The 13,140-nt window shown below is 47.9% G+C and overlaps 4 protein-coding genes across 4 annotated transcripts; 3 read left to right on the top strand and 1 right to left on the bottom strand.

The window, feature by feature from the left end:
• Positions 1–124: 124 nt before the first annotated feature.
• Positions 125–2,776, bottom strand: N7529_011571 (Zn(II)2Cys6 transcription factor domain-containing protein; the record flags this gene model as incomplete). The annotated part of the gene is made up of 5 exons (XM_057247097.1): positions 125–661; positions 747–1,048; positions 1,098–1,328; positions 1,407–2,667; positions 2,738–2,776. 5 exons carry the CDS (start codon positions 2,774–2,776, stop codon positions 125–127), a joined length of 2,370 nt encoding a protein of 789 aa, XP_057092446.1.
• A 244-nt stretch (positions 2,777–3,020) lies between these two features.
• Positions 3,021–7,637, top strand: N7529_011570 (bifunctional urea carboxylase/allophanate hydrolase; the record flags this gene model as incomplete). The annotated part of the gene is made up of 15 exons (XM_057247096.1): positions 3,021–3,091; positions 3,148–3,267; positions 3,331–3,604; positions 3,664–3,955; positions 4,012–4,440; positions 4,499–4,720; positions 4,937–5,158; positions 5,207–5,240; positions 5,295–5,546; positions 5,613–5,775; positions 5,820–6,161; positions 6,220–6,376; positions 6,435–6,864; positions 6,924–7,327; positions 7,387–7,637. 15 exons carry the CDS (start codon positions 3,021–3,023, stop codon positions 7,635–7,637), a joined length of 3,663 nt encoding a protein of 1,220 aa, XP_057092445.1.
• A 463-nt stretch (positions 7,638–8,100) lies between these two features.
• Positions 8,101–8,766, top strand: N7529_011569 (GNAT family N-acetyltransferase; the record flags this gene model as incomplete). Its single annotated transcript, XM_057247095.1, has 1 exon — positions 8,101–8,766. One exon carries the CDS (start codon positions 8,101–8,103, stop codon positions 8,764–8,766), a length of 666 nt encoding a protein of 221 aa, XP_057092444.1.
• A 2,167-nt stretch (positions 8,767–10,933) lies between these two features.
• Positions 10,934–12,768, top strand: N7529_011568 (uncharacterized protein; the record flags this gene model as incomplete). The annotated part of the gene is made up of 4 exons (XM_057247094.1): positions 10,934–11,205; positions 11,281–11,526; positions 11,591–11,660; positions 11,716–12,768. The coding sequence occupies 4 exons, from the start codon at positions 10,934–10,936 to the stop codon at positions 12,766–12,768; spliced, it is 1,641 nt and encodes a 546-aa protein (XP_057092443.1).
• Between the last annotated feature and the right edge of the window lie 372 nt (positions 12,769–13,140).

Raw genomic sequence — 13,140 nt, 5'->3', positions numbered from 1 at the left:
CGGGGCGATTCTTGTAATACTATGGAAAAAGAAAATAGAATTTGCATGACAGAACCAAAGTATCTGAGTGATTTGATTTTTTATATACAAGCGGCTGTCCATGATTCCTAGGCATTCCAAATGCTCAATGAGTCGGTCCAGTACTTTCAAAGATACTATCGGCAGCATCGTTTGAGAAAGAGGGATCGCTTCCACCCACGAGCCCCAAAGTTGGAAACCAAGGCATGTAGTTAAGGTTCACCTGGGAAAATTGTTCATCCCACCACATCGACCAGGCATCGAACTGCGTGTCACGTTTAGTATCACCTGCACTCGACCGGTTGAGATCTAAAAGGCCGTTGTTTCCAAGATCAGGTCCACCATGAATGTACGGATGGGCATAATGCATTGTCGATGGCTGTGCTTCATGCCAAGCCTGAGAGATATCGGTGTGATCTTTTGGTAGGGTTGCTGATGATGGGAGTCTCAAATTAGACGCTGTCGGGTTGGTTGGCCGGGCCAAGCGCGAGTGCAGTCGACTAGCGAGGGTCTCGAGAAGATCGCCCCAGCGCGTACTCAGGTGCGTATCATCGATGGCAGAGTTACGAAGGCCAACAGCGACTCGCCGAACTAGATCAATGGAACTGGTTATGTCGATCTCGCTGATGCCGGCCGCGCAGCACTAAATCCAAGTTTTAGGGTCATGGAAAAAAAAGGACGAAAAAAAAAGCAATCAAAATTTGGCAATGGAGAATGAGAGTGATTACCTTGAGAAGAATCAAAGTTGCACCCAGAAGCCTGGAGTATGATCGAACGGGAATATACGTCAAACTTCCCCGGGGAAGAAGATCGTCGAGGACCGTTCTTAGAATAGTCCGAGCGGCTCTAACAGTTCCCCTTAAATGCTTTCCCTCCTCTTCCGTTGAAACGCCCCGTGAACCGCTCTCCAGTCTGCCACTTGCACCTTCACGGGAATTCCGATTGATGGCTGCTTGCAAAGCGAGACTGAAAACGCAGAGTTGGGCATATTCATACTCAATATTTAAGATATATCGTGTGTGTTTCGTCACTAGACTCGAATGAGCATTGGTCCGGACAGCTGCAGGTTGAATACATACGCTTGGCATTATCAAACTCAATAACATATTCATTCAAAAGTGGCTCAAGGCCCCGGACAATTTGGAGATACTGTCCATTGCGAATGATTTCTGCTGTATATCCTGGTGAGACGAAGAGAAGGTCGTTCGCATTCTTCATTATAGTCGCGACGCGCATCCAGCATTCTGTTGCATCATCATTCCTAATTCCAGGACTTTTGATGGAAGTGCATTGTGCCAGATTTCTTCGTCCTACAAAATTTAAGGCTGTTTATCAGCGTGTATCTTTCAAAGGGGTCGTATAAGACATTCTTGCCGAGGAAGTTATACCTGGTTGACCGGGTTGCTGGGTCGCGTAAACCCACATCAAGCACCGTATACGGTGAATTCTCTCCTGGTCACGAAGGATATTTGCCTGGTTGTGTCTAGTGTCATCTTCTTGCCAAAAGGAATTATCCTCGCAGAGAATACCCATCTCAGTTGCCAGCATCAAAACAGTAGAAAGCATGGAGTGGCACAGCCGATCTGATCGAGCAAGCCAATCATGTCCGGACCCAGGCCCGTGATAACCAGTCTTGCACGCACCTTTGCATGCTATTTTCGGCCCAGGGATCACGATCGACGACGTATCGTCGTCAGGGGGCGGAAAATGGAGAGCCCGAGGATGCCAATCAAGCAACAGCAACAATGCCTCGCAGGTCCCCAACGTGCGAAACCCGTGAGACCAACTATCCGTATATGCCGGCCGTGGGCCTCTCAGAGAAGAGAATTCACCCACGAACAGGTCTTCTGACCAGAACAACCGTGAAATCATCCCCTGTAGATATCTCCAAATCCGATCATGAACGATATAGGAGCGGGCGACCGCAGCCGGTCCCGTCCACTTTCGGTAACGCGACCCAATCATCAATATGGTGATGGTCAATACAGGCTCCTCCTCGATCAGCGTCGCGTGGTGGGAATGAGATCGAAAGTATTCCGGTACAACGGGCGAGAAGGCAGATTGGAAGTTGTAGAAATGATCAACCATGTCCAGCGCTTCCTCTGCCGTGAAAAGCCCGCCACGCACGAAACGGAGGTTCGACCAGGCGCGAAGTGCCCCATCAGTGCTTTTATCGCAGGTGCTAGGACCTGGATGAATGTCAAGAGGTGAGTCGGTGGGATCCGGTCTAACAGCGGAGGGATGATTGGTTGGTGGTAAGCCATCAATCGATTCCTTCCGGGCCTCACTGTGCTCACAAGCCTCTGATAGCAATGTCAATGCGTCATGATAAGTTCGGGGGTGACCCTCAAGCAAAGCAGCTGCAGCACGTTCATCTCCCGGAAACCTGTCTGTTCCTTGTACGGGAGAAATTAAATTGCTGTTAGACACAATTGTCGAATTGGGGGAAAAATTTGCATGAGACCTGGTAGGTTCTCGCACGAGAGGTGATTCCGCCTTTCGCTTGGTGGAGGTATTCTTTCTTATCCGCGATGCGGCAAAGAAACAATGTTTACCTTCTCTCTGGCATCGCGCACAAGGTGGTTTATTCGGACAATCGGCCGATCCCAATTCGCAGCGCACTTTTTTCTCCCTACAAGGCTCACAAGCCTGTACGATGTCAGTGGATCGACAGAATGGAAAATGCGGGGAGTTTTTTGAGGGGTCAAGTTCCACATACCTGGTACACCCGTTTGTGTTCCCTCGCGTGAGACGACATGAAAGGCGAAATGAGATGCCAAAGGACCCGAGCCGGGAATATCCAGGCTTTAATAAATCGCCGAGATAAGCGGTGGTTTCCAGCCAGTCGGATGCCCCCTAATTACCCCAACTCTTTGAAGCTTCACGTTGGAGATGATAAGGTTATCTGGAGGAGAGGAGACCTCGGCCAAATAGAAGTCGGATATACTAATATTTAGTTATTGGCATTTCCCCGGAGTTTGATGCGATCAATGCTGCCGCAAATGGAGAAATTGAACACTTTACTCATCGCAAATCGCGGTGAAATCGCCGTTCGCATCATCAGAACAGCCAAGTAAGAAGAGCGCCCATTCTCAGAAGGACCCCGAACTAACTCGAAGTCTGCAATAGGGAGCTAGGTATTCGAACAATTGCGATTTACACCGCAGCCGACGCAACCTCACAACATCTTTTGGTGGCAGATGAGGCGGTTCTGCTACCAGGCGACGATTCTACCGCGTATATCAACGGGTTTGTGCCCCTTCACGTTCAAGATGATTGCTATATGAGACTGAGACGATGATGGACCAATAGAAATGGAATCATAGAAATCGCCCGTTTACATCAAGTCGATGCCATAATTCCGGGCTACGGATTTTTGTCAGAGAATGGGGCATTCGCACAAGCTGTCGCCAATGCAGGGATGGTGTTTGTGGGTCCTAGGTCTGAAGCCATTGAAGCTTTCGGGCTGAAGCATCGAGCTCGTGAGATCGCTGTGGCGGCCGGTGTTCCAATCGTCCCTGGAACACAGGGACTACTCGTTACAGAGGATGAGGCCGTGGAAGCGGCAAATGAATTAGGATATCCTGTATTCCTCCCTGTCATTGTTCGCAGCTAGCAATGTCTACTGATATTGGTTTGTCTTAGGTAATGCTAAAAGCCACCGGTGGCGGCGGTGGTATGGGTTTAACGATATGCAAATCAGTGAAAGAGGTTCGAGAGTCTTTGACACAAGTCCGCTCCCGAGGAGAAACTTTGTTCAAGAATTCTGGCGTTTTTATGGAGAGGTATTATCCAGAGAGTCATCATATTGAGGTGCAGGTTTTTGGTAATGGGCTAGGAGATGCAATTCATATCGGAGAGCGGGAGTGCTCAATTCAACGCCGTCATCAAAAGGTTGTTGAGGAATGCCCCAGTCCATTCGTGGAAAAGCACCCAGGTCAATTGCCGCAAATCATTCAAACTGCATATGAACCCAAAGCTGATGAGAATTAGGTCTTCGTCAAAGGCTCACTTCTGCGGCGGTAGCTTTGACCAAATCCATTTGCTATGGATCTGCAGGCACAGTCGAATACCTAGTTGATGACGTGTCGGGAGATTTTTTCTTTTTGGAAATGAACACTCGGCTTCAAGTTGAGCATGGTATCACAGAGCTCTGTTATGGGCTTGATATTGTAAAACTCATGCTTCAACAAGCCGATCGTGAATTACGCGGTCTCGGGGGCTTGGGCAAGGAATTTCTGGAATCTTTGCAACCAGAGCAGCCTTCGGGTTGTGCGATTGAAGCTCGTGTATATGCAGAGAACCCTGCCAGAAATTATTCTCCATCCCCTGGATTGCTTCAACACGTTGAATGGAAGGAGCTGAGCGGCACTCGAATTGACACTTGGGTCGCTACTGGAACTCGAATTTCCACATACTACGGTGTGTTATTTGATTTCGAGATGTCATCAAAGGACATAGACTGATTCTACACTTTTAGACCCTATGATCGCAAAGGCCATGGTACATGATTCCAGCCGAACAGGGGCTATCGAAAAGTTGGGAGTTGTCCTGTCGCACTCGAAGATTTGTGGACCACCGACAAATCTCGAATTTTTGCACAGCATCATTCAATCCAGTAGATTCTGCACAGGTCATACTTTGACCAATTTCTTGACCTCTTTTGATTTTACCCCTGCTGCAATTGATGTCATATCACCAGGTTTGTATACTACAGTACAAGACTATCCAGGACGCCCAACAGCTGGGCGAGGAATCCCACAAGCAGGACCAATGGTGAGCCGAATTTCCCGGGGTCTGCAACAGTTTAACGACTTACATCTAGATATTAGGACCCATTAGCGTTTCAAGGTACACCGATCTCATACATGTTGGGCTTTTTACATGCATATAATTCTGACAACTATCTTCCTTGCAGTTGCCAACATCTTGGCTGGAAATCCTTCTAGCACTGAAAGCCTAGAAATAACACTGGAAGGGCCGGAACTACGTTTCCTAGCTCCAGCATGCGTATCTGTCTGCGGCGCTCCAATGGAAATGACGCTTGATGGGGCTGGCGTCCCAATGTGGACACGACTCTATATCAAAGCGGGTCAAACATTATCAATCGGAAAGCTGAATGGATCCGGAGGATGTCGAGGTAGGATATTCTCCATATCGCGGGTTTAGTCTACTAATTGTTTCATAGCATATCTCGCTGTTCTTGGAGGATTTCCGGCAATGTGAGCGACCAGCAAACATTTAGTTTTTCTCTCAAAGACTAACCTCATATGCAGTGCCCCATACTTTGGATCAAAGTCAACCTCCCCATTGCTTGGAATTGGTGGGTACCAAGGAAGATCACTCGCTCCAGGCGACATGCTGGCCATTCAAAAGCTTGATGCAGTTGAGGCAGTGCCTGAAATCTCATTGCCAGTCCATTTGCGGCCCACGTACTCCCGCCACTGGGATATTGATGCCATGGTTGGACCGTACGATGAGGGCTATATTGTACCTGAAGATATCGACATGATTTATAACACAATCTGGTATGGTATTCTGATATCGAGGATGAGGGGATGCACCATGAGACACTGCTAACTGTTTGGTTTAAGGGATGTTTCGCATAATGCCACGAGAGGCGGTATTCGCCTTGTTGGACCTACTCCTAAGTGGGCTAGGGAAGATGGAGGCGAGGGTGGACAGCATCCTAGTAACGTTATTGAATATGGGTACCCGAACGGAACATTGAACTGGACGGGAGATAGGCAAGTTGCGGTGGCAGATCTCTTGACGTTAATCCTACTGACTCAAATCACGAGTTCAGTGCTTGCATCTTTCCCGTGGATGCTCCTGACCTTGGCGGTTTTATTTCATCCACAACGATTGTAAAAGCTAGTCTATGGCGTATGGGTCAGCTAAAGTCTGGTGACACTATCCAATACCGCAGAGTATCATTGAAAGATGCTCTCCGTGCTCGAGCCGAGTCAGAACAGTTTCTGGAAGATGTGTCGGCATTTGTTGCCCGCCAGTGCGATTCGCATAATATCGAGCCAATCTCTAATTCCACGTTGCCAGAGTCAACTGTCTCTGGGAACTGGGGAAAGGCGTTGATTTACTGCACGGAGCTGGGCGAAACCGGAATTCCTATGACGTTTAGACAGGTAAGACAGAGTCCTGGTTACTATACTATACCCATCAATCTCTAACCGCTGCTGGCAGGGTGGTGATGAGTTCTTATTAGTGGAGTTTGGCGATGGGAAATTTAACCTCAATCATCGCTGTAGAGTAACAGCATTGGACCAAGCTTTTAGGAACTTTCAAAGGTCCGATGAAGTTTTGAAACAAGCTGTATACAAGACCACCGGATGCTGCAACTGTGAATTTCCTCTCCAGGCTTGTATAATTGACTTGAACTAACACCTGGTTTATGAAAGCGCTCCTAATACACTACGATGGTCTGAAGCTCCCTCAGGAGGAACTTGTCAAGCTCTTAGTATCATTGCAAAAGACGATCGGCGATATCGCCTATTCCAATGTCCCAAGCCGAAAGTTTCGCCTTCCCATCTGCTTCGAAAGCCCGGCTCAACAAGAAGCCATCCAGCGATACATGGAGACACAGAGACCACATGCTCCATTTTTACCGAGTAACATGGACTTCGTGGCCAACATAAACGGGATTACGCATGAGGAGTTGGTCAACATTTTCCTTTCAGTCGAATTCATAGCTATCTGTGTCGGGTTCTTCTGTTGCGATACTATATGTCTACCGGTTGATCCCCGCTATCGGTTGACATGCCCCAAGCAGAACCCTAGTCGCGTGTACACTCCAGAGGGAAGTGTCAGTTGGGGTGGATCATGCATGAAGTAAGCCTTCCCTTATCCATATGAAGTTGACGATGGAATTAAGATGATACTTTCCACAGTATATACCCCGTCGATTCCCCTGGAGGATATCAAATGACGGGCCAAACCATTCCCTGCTTCGATCAATTGGGCGTAAAACCTGACTTCTCACCAAGTCAGCCCGGCTTGTTCCGTGACTTCGACCAGATTACCTTCTACCGAGTAGACAAAGAAGAGCTTGAGCGTGATATGGCGCGCTTTCGGGCTGGTTATTACAAATTCCAGTACGAAGAAGTTAATTTTGATATGAGCGCCCACAACCGTCTTCTTGAGCAGACTAAAGACGAAGTCGCGGCATTCAAGTCTCGCCAAGCCACGTCACAGGTAAAAATGCTAGCCTTGGAAATGGAATCAATGGACAGGTGGATGGTCGAGAAAGCGCAGAACAACGTTCCTACTGATGAAATCGAACTTCTGAAAGAAGGTGAGCCGAATATAACGCAAAGGACTAAGCAATTTGGCACACTAACGGAAGATCGCCAGACCCTGACATCTTCACGTTGTACGCTCCTCTCGATGCAAATGTGTGGAAAGTCAACGTTACAGATGGTAGTGTGGTTTCATCTGCTAAAGCTGTTGCCATCCTTGAGGCCATGAAAATGGAAGTCTCTGTCTACTACAATGGGGACCAAAAGGATGGTATTGATCAGTCTTTCAGGGTCGAGAAGGTGCTCGTCCAGCCAGGTGATACCGTCAAGGCCGGAGATGCTCTGGTGTTTTTTAGAAATATTTGATCTGATATGTAATACTTAAGTATACTCTCCGAATGATTCAAATTATCTGGCCGTTGAAGGCCGACTCTTTATTTCCAAGTAGATATATTTTTTCTCGACGGTCCTCTCAGATAGCTACCAATTCGCGTGAGGGGCCTGATCCTCCGAGGACAGAGCTTAAAAGCGATGCTGGACACATATTGAAGATCGAAGAAATTATCGTTGATCATACAAAGCCCCTCGACGCCAGGCTCTCTTTTTTCATTTGGCTTGAACTTGATTATATTTAACTGATCTTATTCGTGACCCATTAAGATATAAGACTGTGTAGACCTACCGAGGCCTGAGCCCTGGAGCACCGGCGTTATTATGTAATGCCGCAACCCCGCAGCTCTGAGAATTTGTGGGTAGCGGCGGGTCGAGCCGAGTGTCTAACATTTAGATGTGACTCAACCCCAACTTCAACCGCACAACCTCCCAAAAAATGGCCTCAGATGAGTTTGTGACAGTGAAGACATTTTTGCCAACACTACCACTTCCTGCGAACAGCGAGCGAGCAGAAATCACCACAAATCGATTACTCATCCGCGCCCTCCAACCAGGCGACCTGGCAGCGTTCCGTGTGTTGCGCACACAACAGGATGTCATGAAGTGGACCAAGGCCGGGTGCATTGATGAAACCATTGAGATAACCAAATCGAAACTGGACCCTTTTTTACCACCCAACGATCTTATCACCGCCAATTGTGCAATCTGTTTGAAGGACACGGGAGAGTTTATCGGCATCGGCGGCTGCCACCTTTATCCTGCATCGCATGGGTGGCCTGAGGTTGGATACATGCTCCGAAAGGAACAGTGGGGTCAAGGTTTTGGAACGGAATTCTTGAGTGCATGGCTACGGTTTTGGTCAGAGTTGCCTCGTTCTAAGCGTGAAGTGCAGGTTCAAAAGGAAATGGTCGATAGGGAAGGGTCAGTCGATGAGCATCTCATAGCTATTACGGAAGTCAGCAACGTTCCTAGTCAGAGGGTGTTGTTGAAATCTGGATTTGAGCGATTCCGGGAGTTTGATGAGGTGGACGACGGCAAGACGGTGAATCTTGTTGCATTCCGCTATTTGCCATCAAAGACAGAATGGCGCAAGGGTCTTTGACCTGGTCACCTTTACTTCGCAAATTAACCCTGTCTTGAGTGACATTGGACTCGTCTTCCCCTGGGACTGTGGCGTTTTGCATTTCATTGTTCCCAACAACCCGCATATACCGGTTTACCGCGAACTCGGCTTCTCTTGGTCATTAGGTTGCACATACCCATTGCAAGACAAAAGTCAGGTCCTCTCAGGCCAGTGGCATAACCAAGTGTTTAGATTTACAAATCTCATCTTATGATTCTACAGACTACCTCAGACTTTCACATAGCAAGATCGCCCATATTCCACTCGGCCAGACTGTCAATGGATAAAGCCTCGTATAGGTGGATTATTCTTCTGCATCAGAGGACTGGATGTGACTATGCGACCAACACCTATTCGTCAATCTTAAAAACCTTACTTGGATTAGAGATCGCGCCAAAATTTTATACGATAATTTCCCGGCAGCGCCATCGAGGCCAGGCAATTGTAGTGAGATACTGTAATCAAGGTTAAATTTATATATTTAATACGATGCATATGGTATTTTTTTGGTCCACATGAGAATAGTCTCGAGAGTATGCCGTTTGCTAGCATTTTTTTTTCTACATGACAGCCAGACATATTTTAAAATAAATCAATATACTTAATTTTAGTGGATATGTAGGTACTAAAGTAATGAACTAATTGGTCATGGGATATGACATGTGGGTAAATCTGTGGGGGAAATCGAAGTTGGAAATATCTGCCCGAGTCAATCTGGGGGCCAACAACCATCTGCTTTGGACTCCGTACGTTATTACCACCGGCGGTTCACCAAGACAAGCCAAGGCCTGAGGAGCAGTGCCAAGGGAGCTTGGATCCCAATTCCACACGGCCACCTTCTTTTTCATTTGACGGCATCGCCGGTGTCTCTCGGCTTATTTTAACGGGACACCATTCTCCTACCACTTGCCACCTGACGGCGGACTTTCCAATATTGATTTTGAAACTGGCCTGCGGTCTTTCAGCCTTTTTGCGCTGCAAGGTCGTCGCTTCTTAATATTTATATTTTCTACATACTGTCGCTAACGAATGCCGACTTTCTACATATCCCGTGCCAAGATTGTCCATCTCTCCGCTATGGCCGAACTTTAATGATTTCGGAAACCAGCCGAAGCACAACGGGGGAATAAAGGAATTAGTCAAGTACAATTAAGGTGTGGGGCACATATGGTCTGCAGGGGTATCCATGGACCAAGGACTTGCCCTCTTTTTAGCGGGGAGCGAAACCTGGAGAGCGCCATCCATTAATGTGAAGCCACTGATTGGCTCGCCGCGAACAATTCCCGCCCTTGGCATGGGGTACGCTTTGACTTAGGCAGCCCAAGCCCTATACTCGATCTCTCTGCATTTGTGGAGGCGAATGGTGCCGCGGAGAAGACCGTAAACAGACCATGCCAAGAGGTTCGGAATCCTTTGAACCTAGTTGAGGCATATATCTGCAACCTTCGGCGACAGTCTCCATTATCAACCATGTCAGTCAGAACGAAGGAGCTCTAGATATTTGGTCCGTTCATTGGCAGATTTCACTGAGATCGGACGTAGCTGCAAGATCATTATCCATGTGGTCCTTGCTTGGTATATAACTTGGAATTTAAAGAAACCTTTTCATCGTCATCTATAATGGCAGGCTCTGCAGGATGCTAGTATGGATCAAATACTGTCGCTTTAAATTGGCATTGGGATACTCCACCTCAGAGCTCTACTGGTGGGAACCTCGTAGAGCTCTAGGCTCACCTGCCCTTGTTTGAGAATCGGAGAATTAAGGAATAACATGCGTCAATTTCATGTTCAAGAGTAAGGTTTGCATGCGCCGAGCCTTGGCCTGATGCATTCGACCCGACAGTACTCGGTCAATGAACCTTGCGTCTCTTACCCATGGGCCCCGGATGAGCCTCCTTGGCAGGATTTATAAGAGATCGTCCATGTCCTCTCACTGCACATATTCTCTCCCCTCACAGTATTTCTACTTCTCCGACTGCCAGCTTCAAATACTCCTACTGAGCTCGTCATCATCAATCAAACTTGTTATCTCGACTGAGCCCCGTGGCGCTGTCGCATTTATTGTTATAAAGCCACAGACCTCAATTCACGTCGTTCCCCGCCACCTAAAAGAAAAAGAAAAAATCGATATATAACAACATTTATCATGGCGGGTGGTGCTGCCATTAACGTATTCAAGTTCAACACGGGTGGTTTGCCCAAGGAGACACTCAACTTCAAGCTATGGTTCGCTGTCTTTGCATTCGGTCTCATGGGAGCCGCCCGTGGTGTAGATGAGGGTCTTATCACAGGTGTATTCAATTCCCACGCTTTCAAGCAATCTCTCGGTATTGACGACCTTGGGAAGACTGAGCTCGCTAGTGTCAAGGGTACTATCTCCTCCATGGTTCAACTCGGCAGTGTTGCCGGTGCTCTGTTGTGAGTCTTACCATTGACACATCTTGTCCTCGCTTGGAGGCTTGTGAGTATTTGCTAATCATGAAACAATAACAGTGCTTTCGTCGTCTGTGATCGTATCGGTCGTGTTTGGGCTACTCGTCAACTCTGCTGTCTATGGATTCTTGGTATCGCCATCTTTATTGGAAACAACGGTAGTATGGGTGCCGTTTACGCGGGTCGCTTCATTGCTGGTCTTGGTATTGGACAGACTTGTGTTGTCGGTCCCATCTACCTTTCTGAAATTTCTCCCGCTCCAATTCGTGGCCTATGCACTTGTATGTTTACTGGTGCTGTCTACCTGTGAGTCCATACCTTATCTTCCTACTTGTTCTCTCTCGTCCTAATATGCTAATCTCAAGTCCAGCGGTATCATGATTGCCTACTTCGCCAACTGGGGTACTCAAATACACATGGCGGATTCCTTCAACCGCTGGGTAAGTTTGAGCTAGTTCAAACTCTCTGGCTTAACTAATAGCTTCTCTCATATAGGCTGTTCCCACCTCGCTGCACCTCATGTTTGCCGGCATTATCTTTATTCTCACCTTCTTCCAGCTGGAGTCCCCCCGGTTTTACATCAAGCAAGGCAAACGCGAGAAGGCCCTCCAAGTTCTATGTAAGCTCCGTGGCCTACCCGCCACCCACCCGTACGTCCTCGAAGAAATCACCGAAATGGACTTCGCCTTCCAGGAAGAGATGGAGGCCACGCGCGGCATGGGCTGGAAGGGCCTCTTCAAAGAAATTCTTGGCATCAAACGCAATGCTTATCGTCTATTCCTCACCAATCTCGCTCAAAATATGGCCTGCTGGTCTGGTGGCTCCGCTATTACCGTGTACGCCCCGGATCTGTTTACACTCGTCGGCATCACTGGCCAAGAGCAGTCTCTATTCTCGACCGTCGTCTTCGGTGTCGTCAAGTTCGTGGCTGCCATCATCTGCGCTCTCTTCTTGGTCGATATGGCTGGTCGTAAACGCTCTCTCGTGATTGGAATTGTTCTCCAAAGTATTGCGATGTTCTACATTGCCGTCTTCCTCAACCTGGTACCCATTGCCGAGAATCCCGGCTTTAAGCCAGATGCAGGGCAAGGCCGTGCATCCACCGCCGCTATTGCCTTTATCTATATTTCCGGTGTCGGCTGGGCCTTGGGCTGGAACAGCGGACAATATCTGTTGTCCTCGGAGCTGTTCCCTCTCCGAATTCGTGGTATCTGTTCATCCATCACCATGGCCATGCACTTTATTTGCCAGTATGCCGTCAACCGCGCCCTGCCTGAGATGCTGCTTGAGGGTGGCCTTGGCCCTCATGGAACCTTTTACTTCTTTGGTGTCGTTTCCGTTCTCGGTGGTATCTGGGTTTGGCTCTTTGTGCCCGAGGCCGCCGGTCGCAGTCTCGAGACTATCGATAAGATGTTCGACCTTCCCTGGTACAAGATTGGTCTTTACGGAAGAAAGTTCGCTGAGGAGTATGATCGTGAGCAGGAGCGGATATATAGCGATGAGAAGAAGGATGGAGGCGTTGTTGTCTCTCACACTGAGACTGCCTAGTCTTTCTGTGTTAATTCCAGTTTGTATGGATCTTTATTGGAGGGATGCCTCTATTCAATACTTGTTAGATGTGGAGATATGAATATATGAATATATGTGTCGTCATTTGCACTTTTACTCTCAACCCTGTGCAAGACAGTTCCAGCCTCGCATTAAACCCGCTGATAGCTTTAAAACCTATGTCATGGTTATTTAAATCTCCAACAGCTGGCCACTCTGGATTACAAAGCAGTTATATATGCGTGGAGTTGTTGAGAGATGACAGAGTGGAGCTACCTGAGTCAAATTCCAAGGTTGAACGCAAAAGCTGAGCTCTTGTGCAGCGGTAAGGTTTATCTAGTTTTTCGTTTGCTTTAATGATATTGGTGTGGT

Source organism: Penicillium soppii (assembly GCF_028829465.1).
Source record: "Penicillium soppii strain IBT 18220 chromosome Unknown utg000010l, whole genome shotgun sequence".
Taxonomy (NCBI): domain Eukaryota; kingdom Fungi; phylum Ascomycota; class Eurotiomycetes; order Eurotiales; family Aspergillaceae; genus Penicillium; species Penicillium soppii.
Note: the sequence above shows the minus strand (reverse complement) of the source record. Positions and strands in the feature narration are given on the sequence as shown.